The 15,863-nt window shown below is 33.1% G+C and overlaps 2 protein-coding genes across 5 annotated transcripts; one reads left to right on the top strand and one right to left on the bottom strand.

Moving 5' to 3' along the window:
- Positions 1 to 1,179: 1,179 nt before the first annotated feature.
- On the bottom strand, positions 1,180 to 11,712 carry LOC137837215 (zinc transporter). 4 transcript variants are annotated; one of them, XR_011085393.2, is made up of 12 exons: positions 11,424 to 11,712; positions 10,132 to 10,324; positions 9,936 to 10,021; positions 9,562 to 9,646; positions 8,150 to 8,228; positions 7,872 to 8,002; positions 7,696 to 7,782; positions 7,441 to 7,559; positions 6,893 to 7,023; positions 3,793 to 3,906; positions 2,312 to 2,451; positions 1,180 to 1,534 (listed from the first exon to the last, which is right to left on the bottom strand). XR_011085393.2 is itself a non-coding variant. In XM_068646145.2 (11 exons), exons 1-10 carry the CDS (start codon positions 11,477 to 11,479, stop codon positions 3,794 to 3,796), a joined length of 1,080 nt encoding a protein of 359 aa, XP_068502246.1. In that variant the 5' UTR covers positions 11,480 to 11,712; the 3' UTR covers positions 1,180 to 1,534; position 3,793. The 4 variants fall into 4 exon arrangements, 2 of the variants coding, with proteins under 2 accessions (XP_068502246.1, XP_068502247.1); XR_011085396.2 differs by having other exon boundaries at positions 10,132 to 10,320; positions 11,424 to 11,651; XM_068646145.2 differs by lacking the exon at positions 2,312 to 2,451.
- A 3,537-nt stretch (positions 11,713 to 15,249) lies between these two features.
- Positions 15,250 to 15,780, top strand: LOC137838266 (uncharacterized). The gene has a single exon (XM_068647517.1). The coding sequence runs from the start codon at positions 15,250 to 15,252 to the stop codon at positions 15,778 to 15,780; it is 531 nt and encodes a 176-aa protein (XP_068503618.1).
- Positions 15,781 to 15,863: the final 83 nt, after the last annotated feature.

Raw genomic sequence — 15,863 nt, 5'->3', positions numbered from 1 at the left:
CATGAAAAAAAAAATAATTTTGAATTGTGCAATTAAAAAAATAAATAAATATTTCAAATTATACCATTGAAAAGTATATTTTAGTTTCAAATTATATAAATATAGAAATTTTCTTATCCAAATTATTTGACAGTCCAAAAAGCACTTTTTCATAAAGGAAAAGGAAAAATGATAATTTTAATGTTTATAAAAGTGAAAAAAAGGAAAATCTACAATTGTCATGTACTTTCCATAGTTATTAAAACAGTTCAAAATGGATCAAGAAAATTGGTTCGAGCTAGAATTCTTTTACTTTACGATTTTAAAAATTTGAAAGAATATTTAAAGACTACATAAAATAGCATTTAATAAAAATTACAAAATAAGTATAAATTATTTTGTTAAAAACGTCAATTTACTCATTTATATTGATTTTTTTTTATCTTATTTTTAATAATCTTACATGATACTGCTTTATCATTCTTTATTCTAGACGTAAACTTTATAGTCTTAATGAATATTGTCAAATTATTAAAATTCAAATTCAAATATTATGATATGTTTGATCTGAACTTCTACGTATATTTTGAACTTAACGTCTTGTAAAATGATATTTTATTAGATTTTAGAGTTATAAAATTATGATGCTATATTTAATTAATATTACTTATAAATTATTTTATTATTACTTATTACATCGGCTTAACCACAGTCAAACTATTAATTAATATTTTGTTTAAAAACATTGATAATTCGAGTGTAATCCATCATCATACACACAGGTAAAAAGGAGATCATAAAATATACTTTCTTTTTTTCATTTTCCGACCATGTTAAGTAACTGGTATTTTTTCCAAAAATAATTATTTAACTGTACCGAAAATAATTTATAAAATTTTAGTTAACTCAAATTAAAAAAAAAAAACTAAATATTTTATTATTTAAATATTTTTAAAGACAAGAGTAAATTTGTAAATTTACATTTTTACATATTTTAAAAAAATTAAAAATCCTCTCACAACCATCATATCATTCACAAATTTCAATAAACTTTCATCGCAAATTCACTCTAACATAAACAACCTCACTTTCTTCACACTTTCCTTTGAAATCACTCTAAATCCACTTTGTCAAATCCTCCCCAATCTAAACACGCTTTTAAGAAAACAAGATATACAGAGAGAAAGAAGGAAAATGATATACAGGAAAAATCAACAGTTTGGCATATTCATAATTTCATTACAATGTGTAGTTAGTTAGCTTATGTGGGTGATTCAATTATGACAAGATTCAAAGAACATCTACAACGACCAGGAACAATGCTGCTGCTTTTTTCATGATTCAAAATTACTCCTAAACTACACAGAAAAACTACCAGACTAGTAATGATCTTGTAGGAAGCAAAATAATGAACTTGGTAGGTCAAAATTGATTCTCAACCCCACAAAGATAAGATCAATCATCAAGAATTTGGTGTAGCAAACTAGATGCTGGAGCTTCCAAAACGTGGACAACAAAACACATCTCACAACAGATAACATCTTGCCTGCAACAACTAGTACACAAAATGATACTATAAGTCAGCACAGTCCATATTTTTGGTACCAATACTGAACACAGACGATGTCATTAAAATTACAGAATGCTAGTACCTCTAACTCTTTCTTTTATTAGTTTAAATCAAGAGAGTCATTGAATGAAACCTAGGACCCACCAAAATTGAAGGTTTTCAATCAATTTCAACCAATGACAGTATTTGAAAGGGAGGGTAGCTAGCATTGGTCTTAAGATTATCCGCATCACCTCTCAATTATCAGCACCATAAATACTTAAACCTTCATCATTGCCTATGAATATCTGATTTGAACTATAAAAACTGATTAGGTTGTTTGATATTTTGTGGTTCACTAGTCACATGAAAGCTTGCAATAGAATCTGGTATCCAAGAAGTATTTCCAGTTCCTTGAGAATTCGACTTTGTTAACATTGCACTTGGCTGAGTAGTGTTTCCAAACTTGGTATTGAGATTAACCCAAGTATTTGAGGTATATGGTCATTGACAGGCTATCCAAGTATGCTCACTTCACACTTTAAAAGCTGACTATACTAGTAAACAGGTGGCAAAATCTTTCAAGCAAATGGTGGTGAAGTTGCACGCGATCCCTAAATCCATAGTTTCTAATACAGATAAGGTCTTGACTAGTCAGTTTTGGCAGCACCTACTGAAATTAAGTGGCAGAACTTTAAGAACGTCAACAGTCTATCATCCTCAATCAGATGGGCAGTCTGAAGCTCCAAACAAATGCTTAAAGATGTATGTCAGATGTTTTACCTTTGATGCTCCTCAAGAATGAGCCAAACTACATCCTTGGGATGAATTTTGGTATAACACTTCGTACAACACAAGCATAGGCATGACTCCATTCAAGGCTATGTATGGTAGAGACCCTCATCAATTGGTGAGATATGTCCCTGATAATTCAGATCCGAAATCAGTTCAAGAACAATTGATTTCTAGAGATATTATACTGGGGAAAGTAAAGACTAATCTTCAGAGCCCAGCAGATACAAATAAAAGTATGCTGATCAAAGGAGGAAGCATGTGGCATTTCAAATAGGCGATAAGTTTTGGTGAAACTGCAGCCTTATAGGCACCATTCTGTGCCTTTTTAAAAAAGTTAAGCTTCAGTTACTTTGGTCCTTTTCCCACCATAGAGAGTTGGTCAGGTTATAAGCTTTTGTTACCACCTTCAACCAAAATCCATTCTGTATTTCATGTATCTCAACTTAAGCCTTGTCATGGAGAACACATCATCCTTATGTGCCTCTACCTATCACTTCTAATGAACAAAATGCTGTGATTCAACCTACTGTAATCTCGTGTCACTATTCTTAGAAACCAACAGATACAACAATACTTAGTTCAATGGGAAGGATTGGACAGTTCTAATGTTACATCACTGTCTTAGCAAAGGTTTATCCCCAATTCAACCTTCAGGGCAAGGTTGGTTGTAATGGAGGGGGAATCATAACAAATGCTACTTCGGGAGACACGGTGGAAGAGTTGGTTAGTAATGGCCACATGACAGTCAAAGCTAAAATGGTGGAAAGGAGTAGGCTCATGCGAGTCAAGAACATGAATTTGCAGATGAAAGATTTTGTATGGGAATTCAGTTAGCATATATTATACAATTGGAGGAGAGAGAGCGCACCTATGGATTCAATCTCTCTCATCCATTTCTGTTCATTTTTCATTTATGCTCTGTAAAACTTTAGGTTGCATACATCTCCATAGAATCTGCTTCCATTGTAAGGAACTTCCATTCTGTAAGTTGGCTGAAATTTATTGGATATTACAAATTTTGGTGGGTATCACTTCCCATTTAATGACTGTACTGATCGTATAGTTTTTAATAAATTTCAACCCAATAGTGAAGTATATTAGATAAATTGTTAGAAAGTGTGCTGCTAACGCTCCTCTATACCAATTTCTATCATGCATATTTCTTGTTCTCTATCAATTATTAATATTCTAACTTATGTGCCTATATATTTTTAGTTGTTTATATGATTATTGCTCGCATTGAACATTAAACAGACATAAACAGATATTACAAAAACTGGTAATCAGCCTCACCCCATGTTAGAATCAGTAGCACAATATTGATACACTCATCATAAAAAATTGCTGTCAAATGAATTAAGAAGAAGCTCAAGACAGATACGCACCCACTGATAAACATGGACCAAGCAAACAATTGGCAATAAATTCACATTTCATAATAAGAAGTTGAAGGAATAAAATACACATACATCAAGTAGGTAGGGCTGACATCTGGATTGGATCATCAAATTCTCTAATTGATGAATCTGAATTTCGAATGGAATCTTTTCTATTGCGCTCCAATGAAGTTGCTTCATATATTCCTACATAATTCCATTACATTGAGCATTTAAGATTAACTACTAAAAGAGAAGAACAGAAACAAAAAATCCTTAAAAAAATTAGATTCCTATAAAATCAGGTTATTACTAGTAAGAAAAGGCAATAAAAAAACCAATGTATATAGACTTCATTTAAATTCCAGGGGATGAAACCAATGTATACAGAATCTGAGAAGCCAAGTTACGGTCAGTTTGATTTCCTTCTCACTTTTTACTTTCCAAGACAATTTTCTAAACAAGTTAATGCCACTTGGCAATCAATTTCTTGTCCAAAATCTATTAAGATATGAAAACTGCATTGAAGAGTTGGGAGATGTTTTCTCATTCACTTTTTCTATTTTGCAGTCCTATCTCAAGAATGGGTCATCAGGAGTGTTATTGCATATGGACCGATCATCAAAGACTGGCTAAAAACTCATCTTTGTCAGAGTGAGCTATAAGCACTTTACATCATCAAGTACTTTTACTAAAAGTGAGAGAACTTGTAACAAAAAACTACAGAGTACATTGTTGAAATATGGGTGTAAATATTGCACATTTACTGTACAATAAATATAGATTGATTGGATAATAAATATAGATTTATTTGTGAGAAATTCCTAGAATTAAGGGATTGGGAATAGGAGTTTATTTAGCATATTTGCTCCAGAATTAGTGTTCTTATGTCTAGAGATTTATTTCCTTTATTTCAGGAGATTTAATTCCTTTTATTAGGTTTCGTTTTTCCTTTTAATACTAATGTATTGTTTCTTTTAAAGACACTATTTGGTTATACCACTATCGCTTAGGACATCCATCAGTTTTTGTTTTCAAAATTATGTTTCCCCTTTTATTTGAAAATCTAGATACCTGAAACCTGCATTGTGAGGCTTGTGAATTCGCTAAATACACTCGAGTATCTTTTCCCATTAGCAACAATAGAAGCTCACAAGTTTCCAATTAATCCATAGTGATATATGGGGACCATCTACTATACCTAATATCTCTGGGGGCACATTGATTAGTAATCTTTCTTGATTATTGCGCTATGGAGGGTTACTTGGCTCTATTTGCTTAATCAAGAATCTGACATGAGCATTGCTATTCCCATTTTTCATTCAATGATTCAAAATAAATCTGGGGTCAACATAAAAAGATTTAAGTCTAACAATGCTAGGGATTATTTCAACCAAATTGTGTCTACTTCTTTTCAATCCAAAGGGATTATTCGTGACTGTGTATACTCCCCAACAGAATGGAGTCACAAAGAGGAAAATAGGCACTTGCTTAACACCACCCAAGGCAAGTCCGTGAATCCAATTCAAGTTCTGAACCTAAAACTACAAACAAAATTGAACCAGAAACTGAGAACACTCTCAACTCTCCAAATGACCTTGATCTGCAGGTAGCCTACTCTATTCAAGGAATTTTCATATCTCAACAAAAATCTATAACTGATTAAATAGTAGAATAGAAACTAGGAAAAATGGGTGCAAACCATTGTCAACTCCAATGGAACCCAATCACGAGGTACGTAAGGCTGAAGAGGAATCAACAGTAGACAAAAAGATGTATCAAAGACTGGTTGGAAAATTAATATACTAGGCTCACTCACGACATTGCTCATTCAGTGAGTGTCATCAGTTAGCTTATGCATGAACCGAAGGAAACTCATCTTCAAGTTTTATAGAATTCTACATTACTTGAAGGGAAGCCCTGGAAAAGGAATACTGTTCAAAAGAAATGGAAGACTGACTCTTGAAGCCTAAACTGATGCAGATTATGCAGGTTCTCTTGTTGATAGAAGATCGACAACTGGATATTGTACTTTCCTAGGTGGGAACTTAGTGACATAGAGAAGCAAAAAATAGAATGTCGTGGCAAGGTCATTTGTGGAATCAGAATTCAGGTCCATGCACAAGGGCTATGTGAGTTTATTATAGCTAAAAATTATCTTAGACGACTTTAAGATTAATTTGGAGGGATCGATGAAGCTCTACTGTGATAATAAGTCAGTAATAGACATTGCACATGATCCCATTAAGCATGACAGAACAAAACATATAGGAATAGATAGACACTTCATTAAGGAAAATTTAGAGGAAGGTTTAGAATGCATGTCATACATTCCGTCCAAGCAACAGGTGGCTGATGTGCTGACAAGAGGAGTCAATACCTCAGACTTCCATAATCTCATAACCAAGCTGGGAATGGAGGACATTTATTCCTCGGCTTGAGGGGTGTTGAAATATGGATGTAAATATTGCACATTTACTGTACAATAAATATAGATTGATTGGATAATATATATAGATTTGTTTGCAAGAAATCCCAAAAATTAAGGAATTGGGATTTGAAGTTTATTTGGTACCAAATTTAGAGGCTTCATGTCAGGAGATTGATTGGATGTAAATATTGCACATTTACTGTACAATAAATATAGATTGATTGGATAATATATATAGATTTGTTTGCAAGAAATCCCAAAAATTAAGGAATTGGGATTTGAAGTTTATTTGGTACCAAATTTAGAGGCTTCATGTCAGGAGATTTATTTCCTTTTATTAGGATTTCATTTTTTTTTTCCTTTAAATACCAACGTATTGTTTCTTTTTGAGATCAAGAAAAGTAATTCCATAATTATTGCTTACTGCCTACACATTTTTTCACATACATCATAGTGCCTTAGTATTTATTGTTAACATCATAGTGCCTTAGGAGGGAATTGAATACAGGTCCCATGAGTATACATAGAACTTTTAACTACTACACGTAGAGTATCTTAGTATTTACTATCTAGTTACTGCACTTAAGTGGTTAATTCTAAAATATTTCTCTGAAAATCAAATTGCAATACTAACATACAAAAAAAAATAACTTAGAAAGGTTTGACAAAGAATTATCATCTACAAGTTCAGTTTGAAAAACAATCCATGAAAAAACAAATTTAAAGAGAACATTAATATTAAAAATGAACTGCTAAACATACCAAAACCTAATATTAAGCAGCATATTGTGAATCCTGCAAGAGAAAAATCCATCTTGTACACATTCTCCATTATGATGATGCATGCACCAGCTGCTGCTAAATGCCTTGGTGAGGAGAAAACCATGTGCAATCTACAAAAGGAGAGTATGAATCATGAGCTACTTCACAACATTCAAAATGTTCCAAATGCCATCCATTATATTATTTACAACACAGAACTTCAAAATCCAAATATAATTCAGAGCATACCAGATCAATTTTAGATTTGCACCTTTTTTCATAGTCATTTAATGAAGTCAGACAGATGTCAATTAATTGTTTTCTACACAAAAGGATTTATAATTTCATAAAACTAAAAATTGAATAATACTTTCCAATGAGGATGAGATGAATACTACTGCTGCAATGCCATTAGTTAAAAGCTATTTTATAGAACCTTCTCTGATAATCTAAAGAGCATATGAAACCCAATTTCAAAATGCATTAGCACCTTCCTAGTACTTGCTTAGCCTTTACTCATGGCAAGATTAACATCATTCATGACATACCTCTCCTCTGCAATACTGTCAGCGTAGAATATCACAATGTTTCCAAATAGAATAGTGCTGAAGAAGGCCCAAGCAGAGAACGGCAACTTTTTACTGTTATCAGATTCGGATGATGAGCCCTGAAGGACCAGAAAGAGGAGTGAGAAACAAAAATTGCCAAATGTCAAACAAGCCAAAACTACAAACAGTATAAGAATTCCACAGAAGACATAACCCTATCTAATATAACCTTAAAGTGAAAATAACAGAACTCACTATGATCACGTCCCACATGGCAATAGGAAACATAAAACATGTTGCAGAAGCAATAGTTAAAGCATGCAGCCGCCTTTTAAGTTGATTCTGAAAGAAAAAATTGTTCTGGGTTATGGACACACACAAAGCACCTTGCACCAAACTCAAAGTATGAAGTGCTAACTGCACAAATGTACCTTGATTGAAACACGCCGAGCAATCACTCTCCTCAGTGCAGATAGAATACCAGCAATTATAGGTATTAACATTAACTTCAGGCCCAAAACTGGTTCATTCTGAGACTCAGAACTATCTCTATCTTCCCAAGGTAAATTCTGGTTAAGTTTACAACACTCGTAAAAAAGATGAAAGGTATGAAACACTTGACAGAGAAGAAAAGAGTACTTGGAAGAAAAGATATTTTAGAAGAAAACTTTGTGAATTTAAGATACAAAGAACAGTTTGAGTAGGATATAGAATGGAGAATACGTTGCTGTAGCCCATCCTTCTGATAACAGGTATAAAGATGCCAGCATGGCAACTAGGCCACCTATCTGGTCCAAAATAAGAAAGTATACACTGGATTAGAGACAATCCTACTCATTTTTCAAACACGTTAATCACACAACCAACAACAAATCACATTATTTAATATATTATAGTACAGCCTGGGCTTAGATCATAGTAGTCAATAGTGATCCATACGAAGCTGAGTATAGCAACCCTGGGCTTATGTGGGATTCAAAATATAGAGCAGAAATTCATATGCTATAGTGGCAATACCATGATAAGCTTCAAAAACCTTTTTCATTCCTGCAATGTTGTTTCGAGATTTTTTGTGGGTAAAATTATGATTTCTTCCCCATTTTTTAATGCATTTTTAGCAAGAAACATAATAGGATTTAAGACCCTTCATCCTAGACCAATCTCAAAAAGTTAACTGTATTTGACCTTTGTTCCTTCACAAATCCAATATCCAACACCAACACTCATAGTAGCAAACCAATAATTACCAGCAACTTGAATCTCTCTCAAAAATATATTGAGTAGCAATAGTCAGAAACAACAACACTTCTACATACCACAGCCAATGCAAACTGTAAAAGATAGCAAATGGTAGTGGAGGAAGAGTACAAGAGAGAGGATAAAGCCTGAGAGACAAAGGAGAGATAAGCCTCTCAACCAAGGCTGAAATCGGAGAAACAGGGGTCAAAACAAGGACAAGGAGATCCAGTGACCATTGTGGTGGAGATGCAGAGTTGCTCCGTTGTGGGGAAGGTGGCACGTGGCTTTCACGCACCGAGCTGCAGTAAGCAATGAAGTTGCATGTGGCGGCACATGGCAAAGAGTCAAAGGACGTGACCAGGAGTGTTGGACGTCACACGGCAAGACACAGTAGATCTGGTGGTTGTAGGAGAAAAATGGTTAGGCGACAACAATGGACGGTGGCAGATGGCAGGAGACAACGGCAGCAAATGGTGGCAAATGGTGACAGATAGTAGCAGACGACAACAGACTGCGACAGACAGTAGATGACAACAGATAGCAATAAAACACAGTGGAATCATTGTACCTCAATGAGACGAACCAGATAGGTGTTTACTGTACAACAGCAGCGGAGACTGGACAACCGCAAAACTAGCAGAGCAGGGTCAACCCACTCTGATACCAACTTGAGATGAATACAAAAGAATAGAAAATGAATTGAAGAGCTTGATTCCCATCTCTTAGGTCCTCATATTTATAATAGCATTGCTAGTTCATATACAATGAATGAGAGGAAAAAGAAAAGAATAAAAATGTCATATCAGAATTGAATTGAGAACATGGTTTCATGGTGTAACTTGTATAGTATACCTAACAACATGAGGATCTGTAAAGGGTTACCTTTTTCCACAAATGAGCTCTCCTGCCATATAACACTGCCGAAAGTACTCCAAGAACAGCACCAGAATACTCAGCCAATATTGCTCTAAATTAATAAGAATAAGAATAATTATATTGAGTTGATTTAGCAATAAAAATAATGTTCGCATTAAAATCAAAGCACCATCAACACCTCAATACTAATATGATCAAGAAATAGCTATAAAATGGTTGGACGACATCAATGATTCAATTGGACTTTATGACAAATTGGAATCAGTGATTTAAATTAATGAGCCTCAGCCATAATGTCACACAACTCGAAGCAATTAAGACTTGGCACTTGACACATTAAAGTTATCTACTCCAATTTTCTTTCAGAATATAAAACCAACCTAGCTGGTCCACAAGATTTCAGTCCCTTTCCCCACAAGACCAGATACAGTGCTGTTATACCACCATTTATTATAGACGGAACAACCTGAAAAGACAGATGGTACTAGTAAGGAATGTGCTTTCATGATAACCTTTAATGAAATTCAATGCTTTTTTCTTAGTTTATTCTTTGCAGAGATTAAAAATTAAATTCACCTGCGTATTAGAAAGGGGTCTGCCCTTCCAAGGCTTCTGCAAAATCAAAAATAGGATGGACGCTGGAGCCAGGCAGGCAAACAGAAAAAGAACAACAGAAGCACCAGTCTGCACGAAGTAGCGGTACATGGAGTATATTGACCATATCCTCATGAAATTCGCAACAATATGGATTATCTGCAAGGGTGTCTGTCTACAAATTGAAATGTACAATCAGCCCAATAAGAGCTAGTGAAGTTAAAAATTTCAACAGACAACCCTCCTCTATAAATATTCAAATTAGGACACAAACGCTAACCAGTTTGGTATAGTAGAATGTCACTGAGAAAGTCTTATGCAAAACCACTAAAAGCAGAATGCCACAACACGTGATCAATAAAACAGTATAATCAGTCAACCACCATAGACGCTATCCTAAATCAACTATCACAAAAGCTTAAGTTAATCAGTAGAGTCACATGAATGCTTTTGTATTACATCTCTAATAATACCCTTCAAGCAAGATCTCTTAGCACCTAAAGCTTGGATAATACATGTACCTCCCTTTGGCTCGTACTACAATTCAACTTTTTAGTTAGACAAACAGAGACAACAAGGATCATGCTCTAGACCACTTGATCCTAAAACCTCAGATACATTATCATAACTATCTCAAAAGCTTAAACAATTAGGTGAAGACAAAAATGAGTTTTATATTGCTTCTTTGACACATGCTAATGGATTAAATTTAAGATACTACTTTTCTCTGTACAGATCGCACATATCATCCACTAAAAACAATTCTGCTCGAGCTCGGTAGAATCACTACAGGCGGCGAAGCTCTCCCTCCAAGTATGCAGTAAATATTTAGTAAGAGACTATTTCTTGAAAATAATTACTTATTTCTCAAAATTGCTCTCAGAAAGAAAATAAAATAAACCCACTATTACGTCAAAATAAGCTGAACCAAGCTAGAGACTAAATTGTAACCATTGAGAGCATTGTCTTTGCTCTAGTACTAACTTCAATTTTTCCCTCTACACAAAGATACTCCACCGCAAAATACCAATGCTTCCAGTAACTATCCAAAAGATGGCCAATTAGCTCCAACCCAGTTCGTATAACAGTTAGCACATTAGGAAACAGTAAAAGCATTGGAACACTTCAATGCACCTAGCCACACTCCCAATTGAACAGCAAGCAAATAGCCTCAAAAATTAAACCGTTCAAAGTCATTCAAAAAGAAAAGAGCAAAAGTGGGGCACACCCAGAAACGATTTTGGCAAAATTTTTCGAAAAGGAGGAAAATTTACCTGAAATGATGAGGTGGGTTGCCCCGATCCTCTGAGACGCGGTTCGGGGACATCATTGTGGGAAGCACTTGGAGAGAAAAAAAAAATGGGTTGGGGAAAGTAAAGAGTGTTGGGATTCAAATCGAAGTGAGCGTAGCGTGACTCAAATCACGAACACAAATCCATGGCTGGTTTCTTCGATCGGACACAAGAAGAGAGGTTCATGTTTTCTCTTCTTCCTCAAGTTTCATTGCTTCGTCCTTTGCGTTCGATGATATGGGCCCTGAGTAAAATTTTGGGCCCTCCTTCCAATGTGTTTATTTTTAAATTTTAAAATAAATAAATTACATTTAGTTATTTCTTAATCACTCAAATTTAAGATAAAAAAAAATCTTCAACTTATACTTATATATAAAAAGATATAGGATTTTTTTTATTTTATTAACACTTGTTGTATTTAAACAAAAAATATTCACATTTCTCAATTCTAGCATTTATGACGGAGTATGTATTGGAAAAGGGTGAAAACTCTTTTTATTTTCCTTATTTTTTTTAACACCAAATTGAAAAATAAAACTTAAAAAAATTTGGAAACAAAAATTAAAATAACTTGTATGTGTTTGATAGTATGGATATAGGAAAAGGTTGAGAGAGAAAGGTAGAAGAGATAACACCAATAAAAATCAATCAATATTAGGGTAAGCAAAAACCTTGGTGTGTTGCTTTTTATTTTTATTTTTATTGTATGGTTTTATAATTTTAAATGTTTCAATTGAAGAGTAAAAGATGAAGTTACTATAACCTAAGCACATTTTTTAGGTATGAGATAGAAGTAACATCTTTCTTTCTTTACTTTTTTTATTGAAATGTTTCTATAACCTAATTTATTTTTTATATAGACCTGATGTGACCAAATTTATTTGGGTATTAGATAAAATATAATCTCTCTTTCCTTTATTTTTATTTTTATTTTATGTTTATATAACTTAATTATCTATTCACGTGTGAAATTTTGTTAGGTATTAAATGAAAAATAATATGTCTTTCCTCTTTATTTTTATTTTTATTCTTTTACGCATAATATTATTTTTTATTAAAACATAATTTGAACAACTAATTTATCATTTTAGTAAATAAATAAAGAATTAAATGTCTCCATCTCAACAAATCAGATATATTTGTGAAATATATTTAAATTCAAATCTGGGTTTGCTATGATGCTTAATATAATTCAAACATATTTGTTGATCAAGAGTAATCAAGTACTTTGTAGAATCCAAATTCAAGTGTTTGATGTAAGGCTAGTGTTGTTGTTGTGTTTGGGAGAGATCTGGGTAGAATAGAATGTGATACACTCATTTGTTGAATTTAAAACTGATGTGATTTAAAACCTTTTAGAAAATAAAGTGTTTTTTCAACTAAGTGAAAAACAACTTGTTGTTTTGTCGAATCAACATTCTTAAGAGTTTTGAAAATGTTGAAAACTGTTTTAGTTTGGTTGACTTAATTGTCAAACCAAACAATCGCGGTTGTTTTGTGGTTTCAACCGATTGTTTATTTGAAAATCTTAACAGAATTATGTTTTGGTTCTTGAATGTGCTTTAAATGATTTTCAACTGAATACGTTCCTTCATTAATTGCTTTGACCAATCTTTGGAAAATATAAATGGTTTGTTTATATTTTCAAACATAAAAGAGAAACAGATTTGAGTTTTTCAGTTGTGACAAAATTGATTCTAAGATTTGAACATTCACATCAAGCTTTGGGTTTTCAAAGAGAGTGGAATAGGATTGCAATTGTATTGATTTCAGTTTGTACTGTGAACAAGTGTAATCCCTTCTCAACCTACTGTATTAGTGTTGTGTTGCCAAGGAGTGTTGTGTGCTCTTGAGGTGGTCAAGATCAATACTCTTGGTGTGTTTTGCCAAAGGGAGTGTGTTTCTTGAAGGGTTCAAGGTCACTTACTTTGGTGATTTGTGTGTTGTAATCTGGTTTGATTACATAGTGGATTACCCAGTGGTTTTATGGAGACTGGATGTAGCTCTTGGCTTAAGAGTGAACCAATATAAACTGTTGGTGTATCTCTCTCTTACTCTAAACTCATTTAATTCTGTTTTTAAGCTTTACTGGTATAAACAACCGATTGTTTTGAAGAAACAACCGATTGTTTTTCTGTTGTTTTGTTGTTTAATTGCTTATATTCTTGGCTAACTAGATTCTTGTTCTGGATTCACACAAAGAATTTTGTTAAAACTCAAAAAGTTTTCAAAGACCTCTCTTAAACAATTCACCCCCCTCTCGTTTAAGGCCATATATTCTAACATTATTTACATGCATGATTTAAATTCATCCATCCATGAAAACAATAAACACTTAAAATATTTAGTTTATCATCAAAATACCTCATTCCAAAAAATTTCACGCAACAAAGTTTTTCTTTTTTTCAGTTTGATCAATAATCTTACTTTTTTTAATGATGATTGAGACTCTATAAGACTTATACTTTTTCAACTTCATGTAATGAATACACAAAAAATTCTCCCTACCATTATAAACAAAAGTAATATAAAAATGGTATAACGTATAGACTAAACATAGGAAATAAGTTTAATGATATCATTGTTGACACGCTAGACAATTCAGTACATGTTAGACGATCTAATACTTATAGACGACCTAATACTTATTAGATGGTTTCGCGATAAGAGAGTCTATGATTTTTTATTATAATAAATATTATAAGAAGTGTTAAAGGATTTAACAAAGTTCACTCATGTGTATAAACCAAAGACTAAATGATAGAAAATTTACATTATCCATCGAATAGAAAATCTCACTAAAGTAGACACAATAGACAGTTTCACTAAAGTAACCATGTTAAATGATCATTGGATACTCAACATACTATAAAATATATCGTTATCATAAATATATCAAACGATTAAGCTTTCATTCTCGTTAAACGATCTCTAAAGACATACCAACTCAAATGTCTCCAAAGCTCAAGGAAAACTCAATGAAACAATGTTAATGGTCACATTAGACAATCACTAGAGTTTATACACAATATACGGTCACTTAGTCTTCTACGCATTAAACAGTCTAACATATTAGGGAGTGTCTACACTTTATCTTTATAATCTTATAATGCTTTCTGACATTACTTAAATGTTTTTGAATCTTATGTGATGATTTTAAGTCATATAAATCAAAGTTTTCGAATAAGACAATTGATTGATTAAGTTTTGGAAGTTTTTGTATTTATGAATGTAAAAGTGAACCAATATAAATTTTTTTGTATGATTCTCTCTTTCCCTAATCTCAATTATATCTGTTTTAATTTGTTTTTATAAACTGCTGATAAAAACAATCGGTTGAATCGCAAAAACAACTGATTGATTTTCTTGAAATCAACTAAAACAGTTTGTAACTTGAGCATTTTCACTCCTTTGGCTTTGATTCTTCATTGGCTTTCTCCATACCTTCAAAGTTTGTAAAAAACGTTTAAAAAAAATTCACCCTCGTCTTGTTTTAGGCCTACAATTCTAACAATTTGTATGAGAGCTAGGTTCTTGAAAGTTACTCAAGTTTTGATCCAAAAATCTGTTTTTATGACTGATAAACTACCTTTTGGGGAAGGTGCTTATATAAATAGACCACCATTGTTTTGTGGTGTAAATTACCAATTTTGGTAGGTAAGGATGAAAATCTTTGTTGAATCTATTAACAAAGGTATTTAGGATGCAATTAAAAATGGTCTTTTTATCCCTATGATTGAAAATGAAAAAGTAATTTATGAAAAACCTTGGTCCCAATGGTCTAAGCAAGAAAGTAAAAAGGCCCAATATGATTGCTAAGAATATTATTACATCTGCACTAAGTTCTGACGAGTTTTTCAGGGTGTCTCAATGTGAATCAGCAAAGGAGATGTGTGATACTCTTGAAGTAACTCATGAAGGCATCAATGATGTGAAAAGGGAAAGGAAGCACACTCTCATACAAGAATATGAGATGTTCAGAATGCAAAAGGGAAAAACAATTGTAGAAGTGCAAAAACAGTTTACTCACATTGTAAATCATCTTATGAGTCTTGGGAAAACATTTGATAAAGAGGAGTTTAATATCAAAATTCTCAAGTGTCTTGATAGATCATGGCAGCCCAAGGTTACTGCCATATTTGAATCAAAGGATCTAACCTCCATGACCACTGCATCATTGTTTAGAAAGAGGAGAGAGCACGAGTTAGAGATGAACAAGCTAAGTGTTCAAGAGAATGAGGACAAGCATGTGAGGACAATTGCATTGAAGGCTGCTGGGAACAGAAACTATTACAAAAATATGAATAATATGGCGGCAATCAAAAATATAAAAACTTGATGACTATGTTACGGCAAGTGTACCACATTAGAAGTAATAATTTGTCCCTAAGGAAGAATATCAAACCCACAAGGAATAGTTGA

The sequence above is a fragment of the Phaseolus vulgaris genome, chromosome 4, assembly GCF_051622355.1.
Source record: "Phaseolus vulgaris cultivar YP4 chromosome 4, ASM5162235v1, whole genome shotgun sequence".
NCBI classification, from domain to species: Eukaryota; Viridiplantae; Streptophyta; class Magnoliopsida; order Fabales; family Fabaceae; genus Phaseolus; species Phaseolus vulgaris.
The sequence above is the reverse complement of the archived record's forward strand: the minus strand, read 5'-3'. Positions and strand labels throughout refer to the sequence as shown.

Bases quoted from the DNA above. Each gene is read 5' to 3' on its own strand.
- LOC137838266 (XM_068647517.1), top strand. From the start codon at position 15,250: ATGATTGCTAAGAATATTATTACATCTGCACTAAGTTCTGACGAGTTT.
- LOC137837215 (XM_068646145.2), bottom strand. From the start codon at position 11,479: ATGATGTCCCCGAACCGCGTCTCAGAGGATCGGGGCAACCCACCTCAT. The intron at 9,647-9,935 runs GTTGGTTTTATA...TTATTAATTTAG, and splicing joins AAATCTTGTGGACCAGCTAG to AGCAATATTGGCTGAGTATT. The intron at 7,024-7,440 runs GTATGTCATGAA...CTCCTTTTGTAG, and splicing joins GACAGTATTGCAGAGGAGAG to ATTGCACATGGTTTTCTCCT.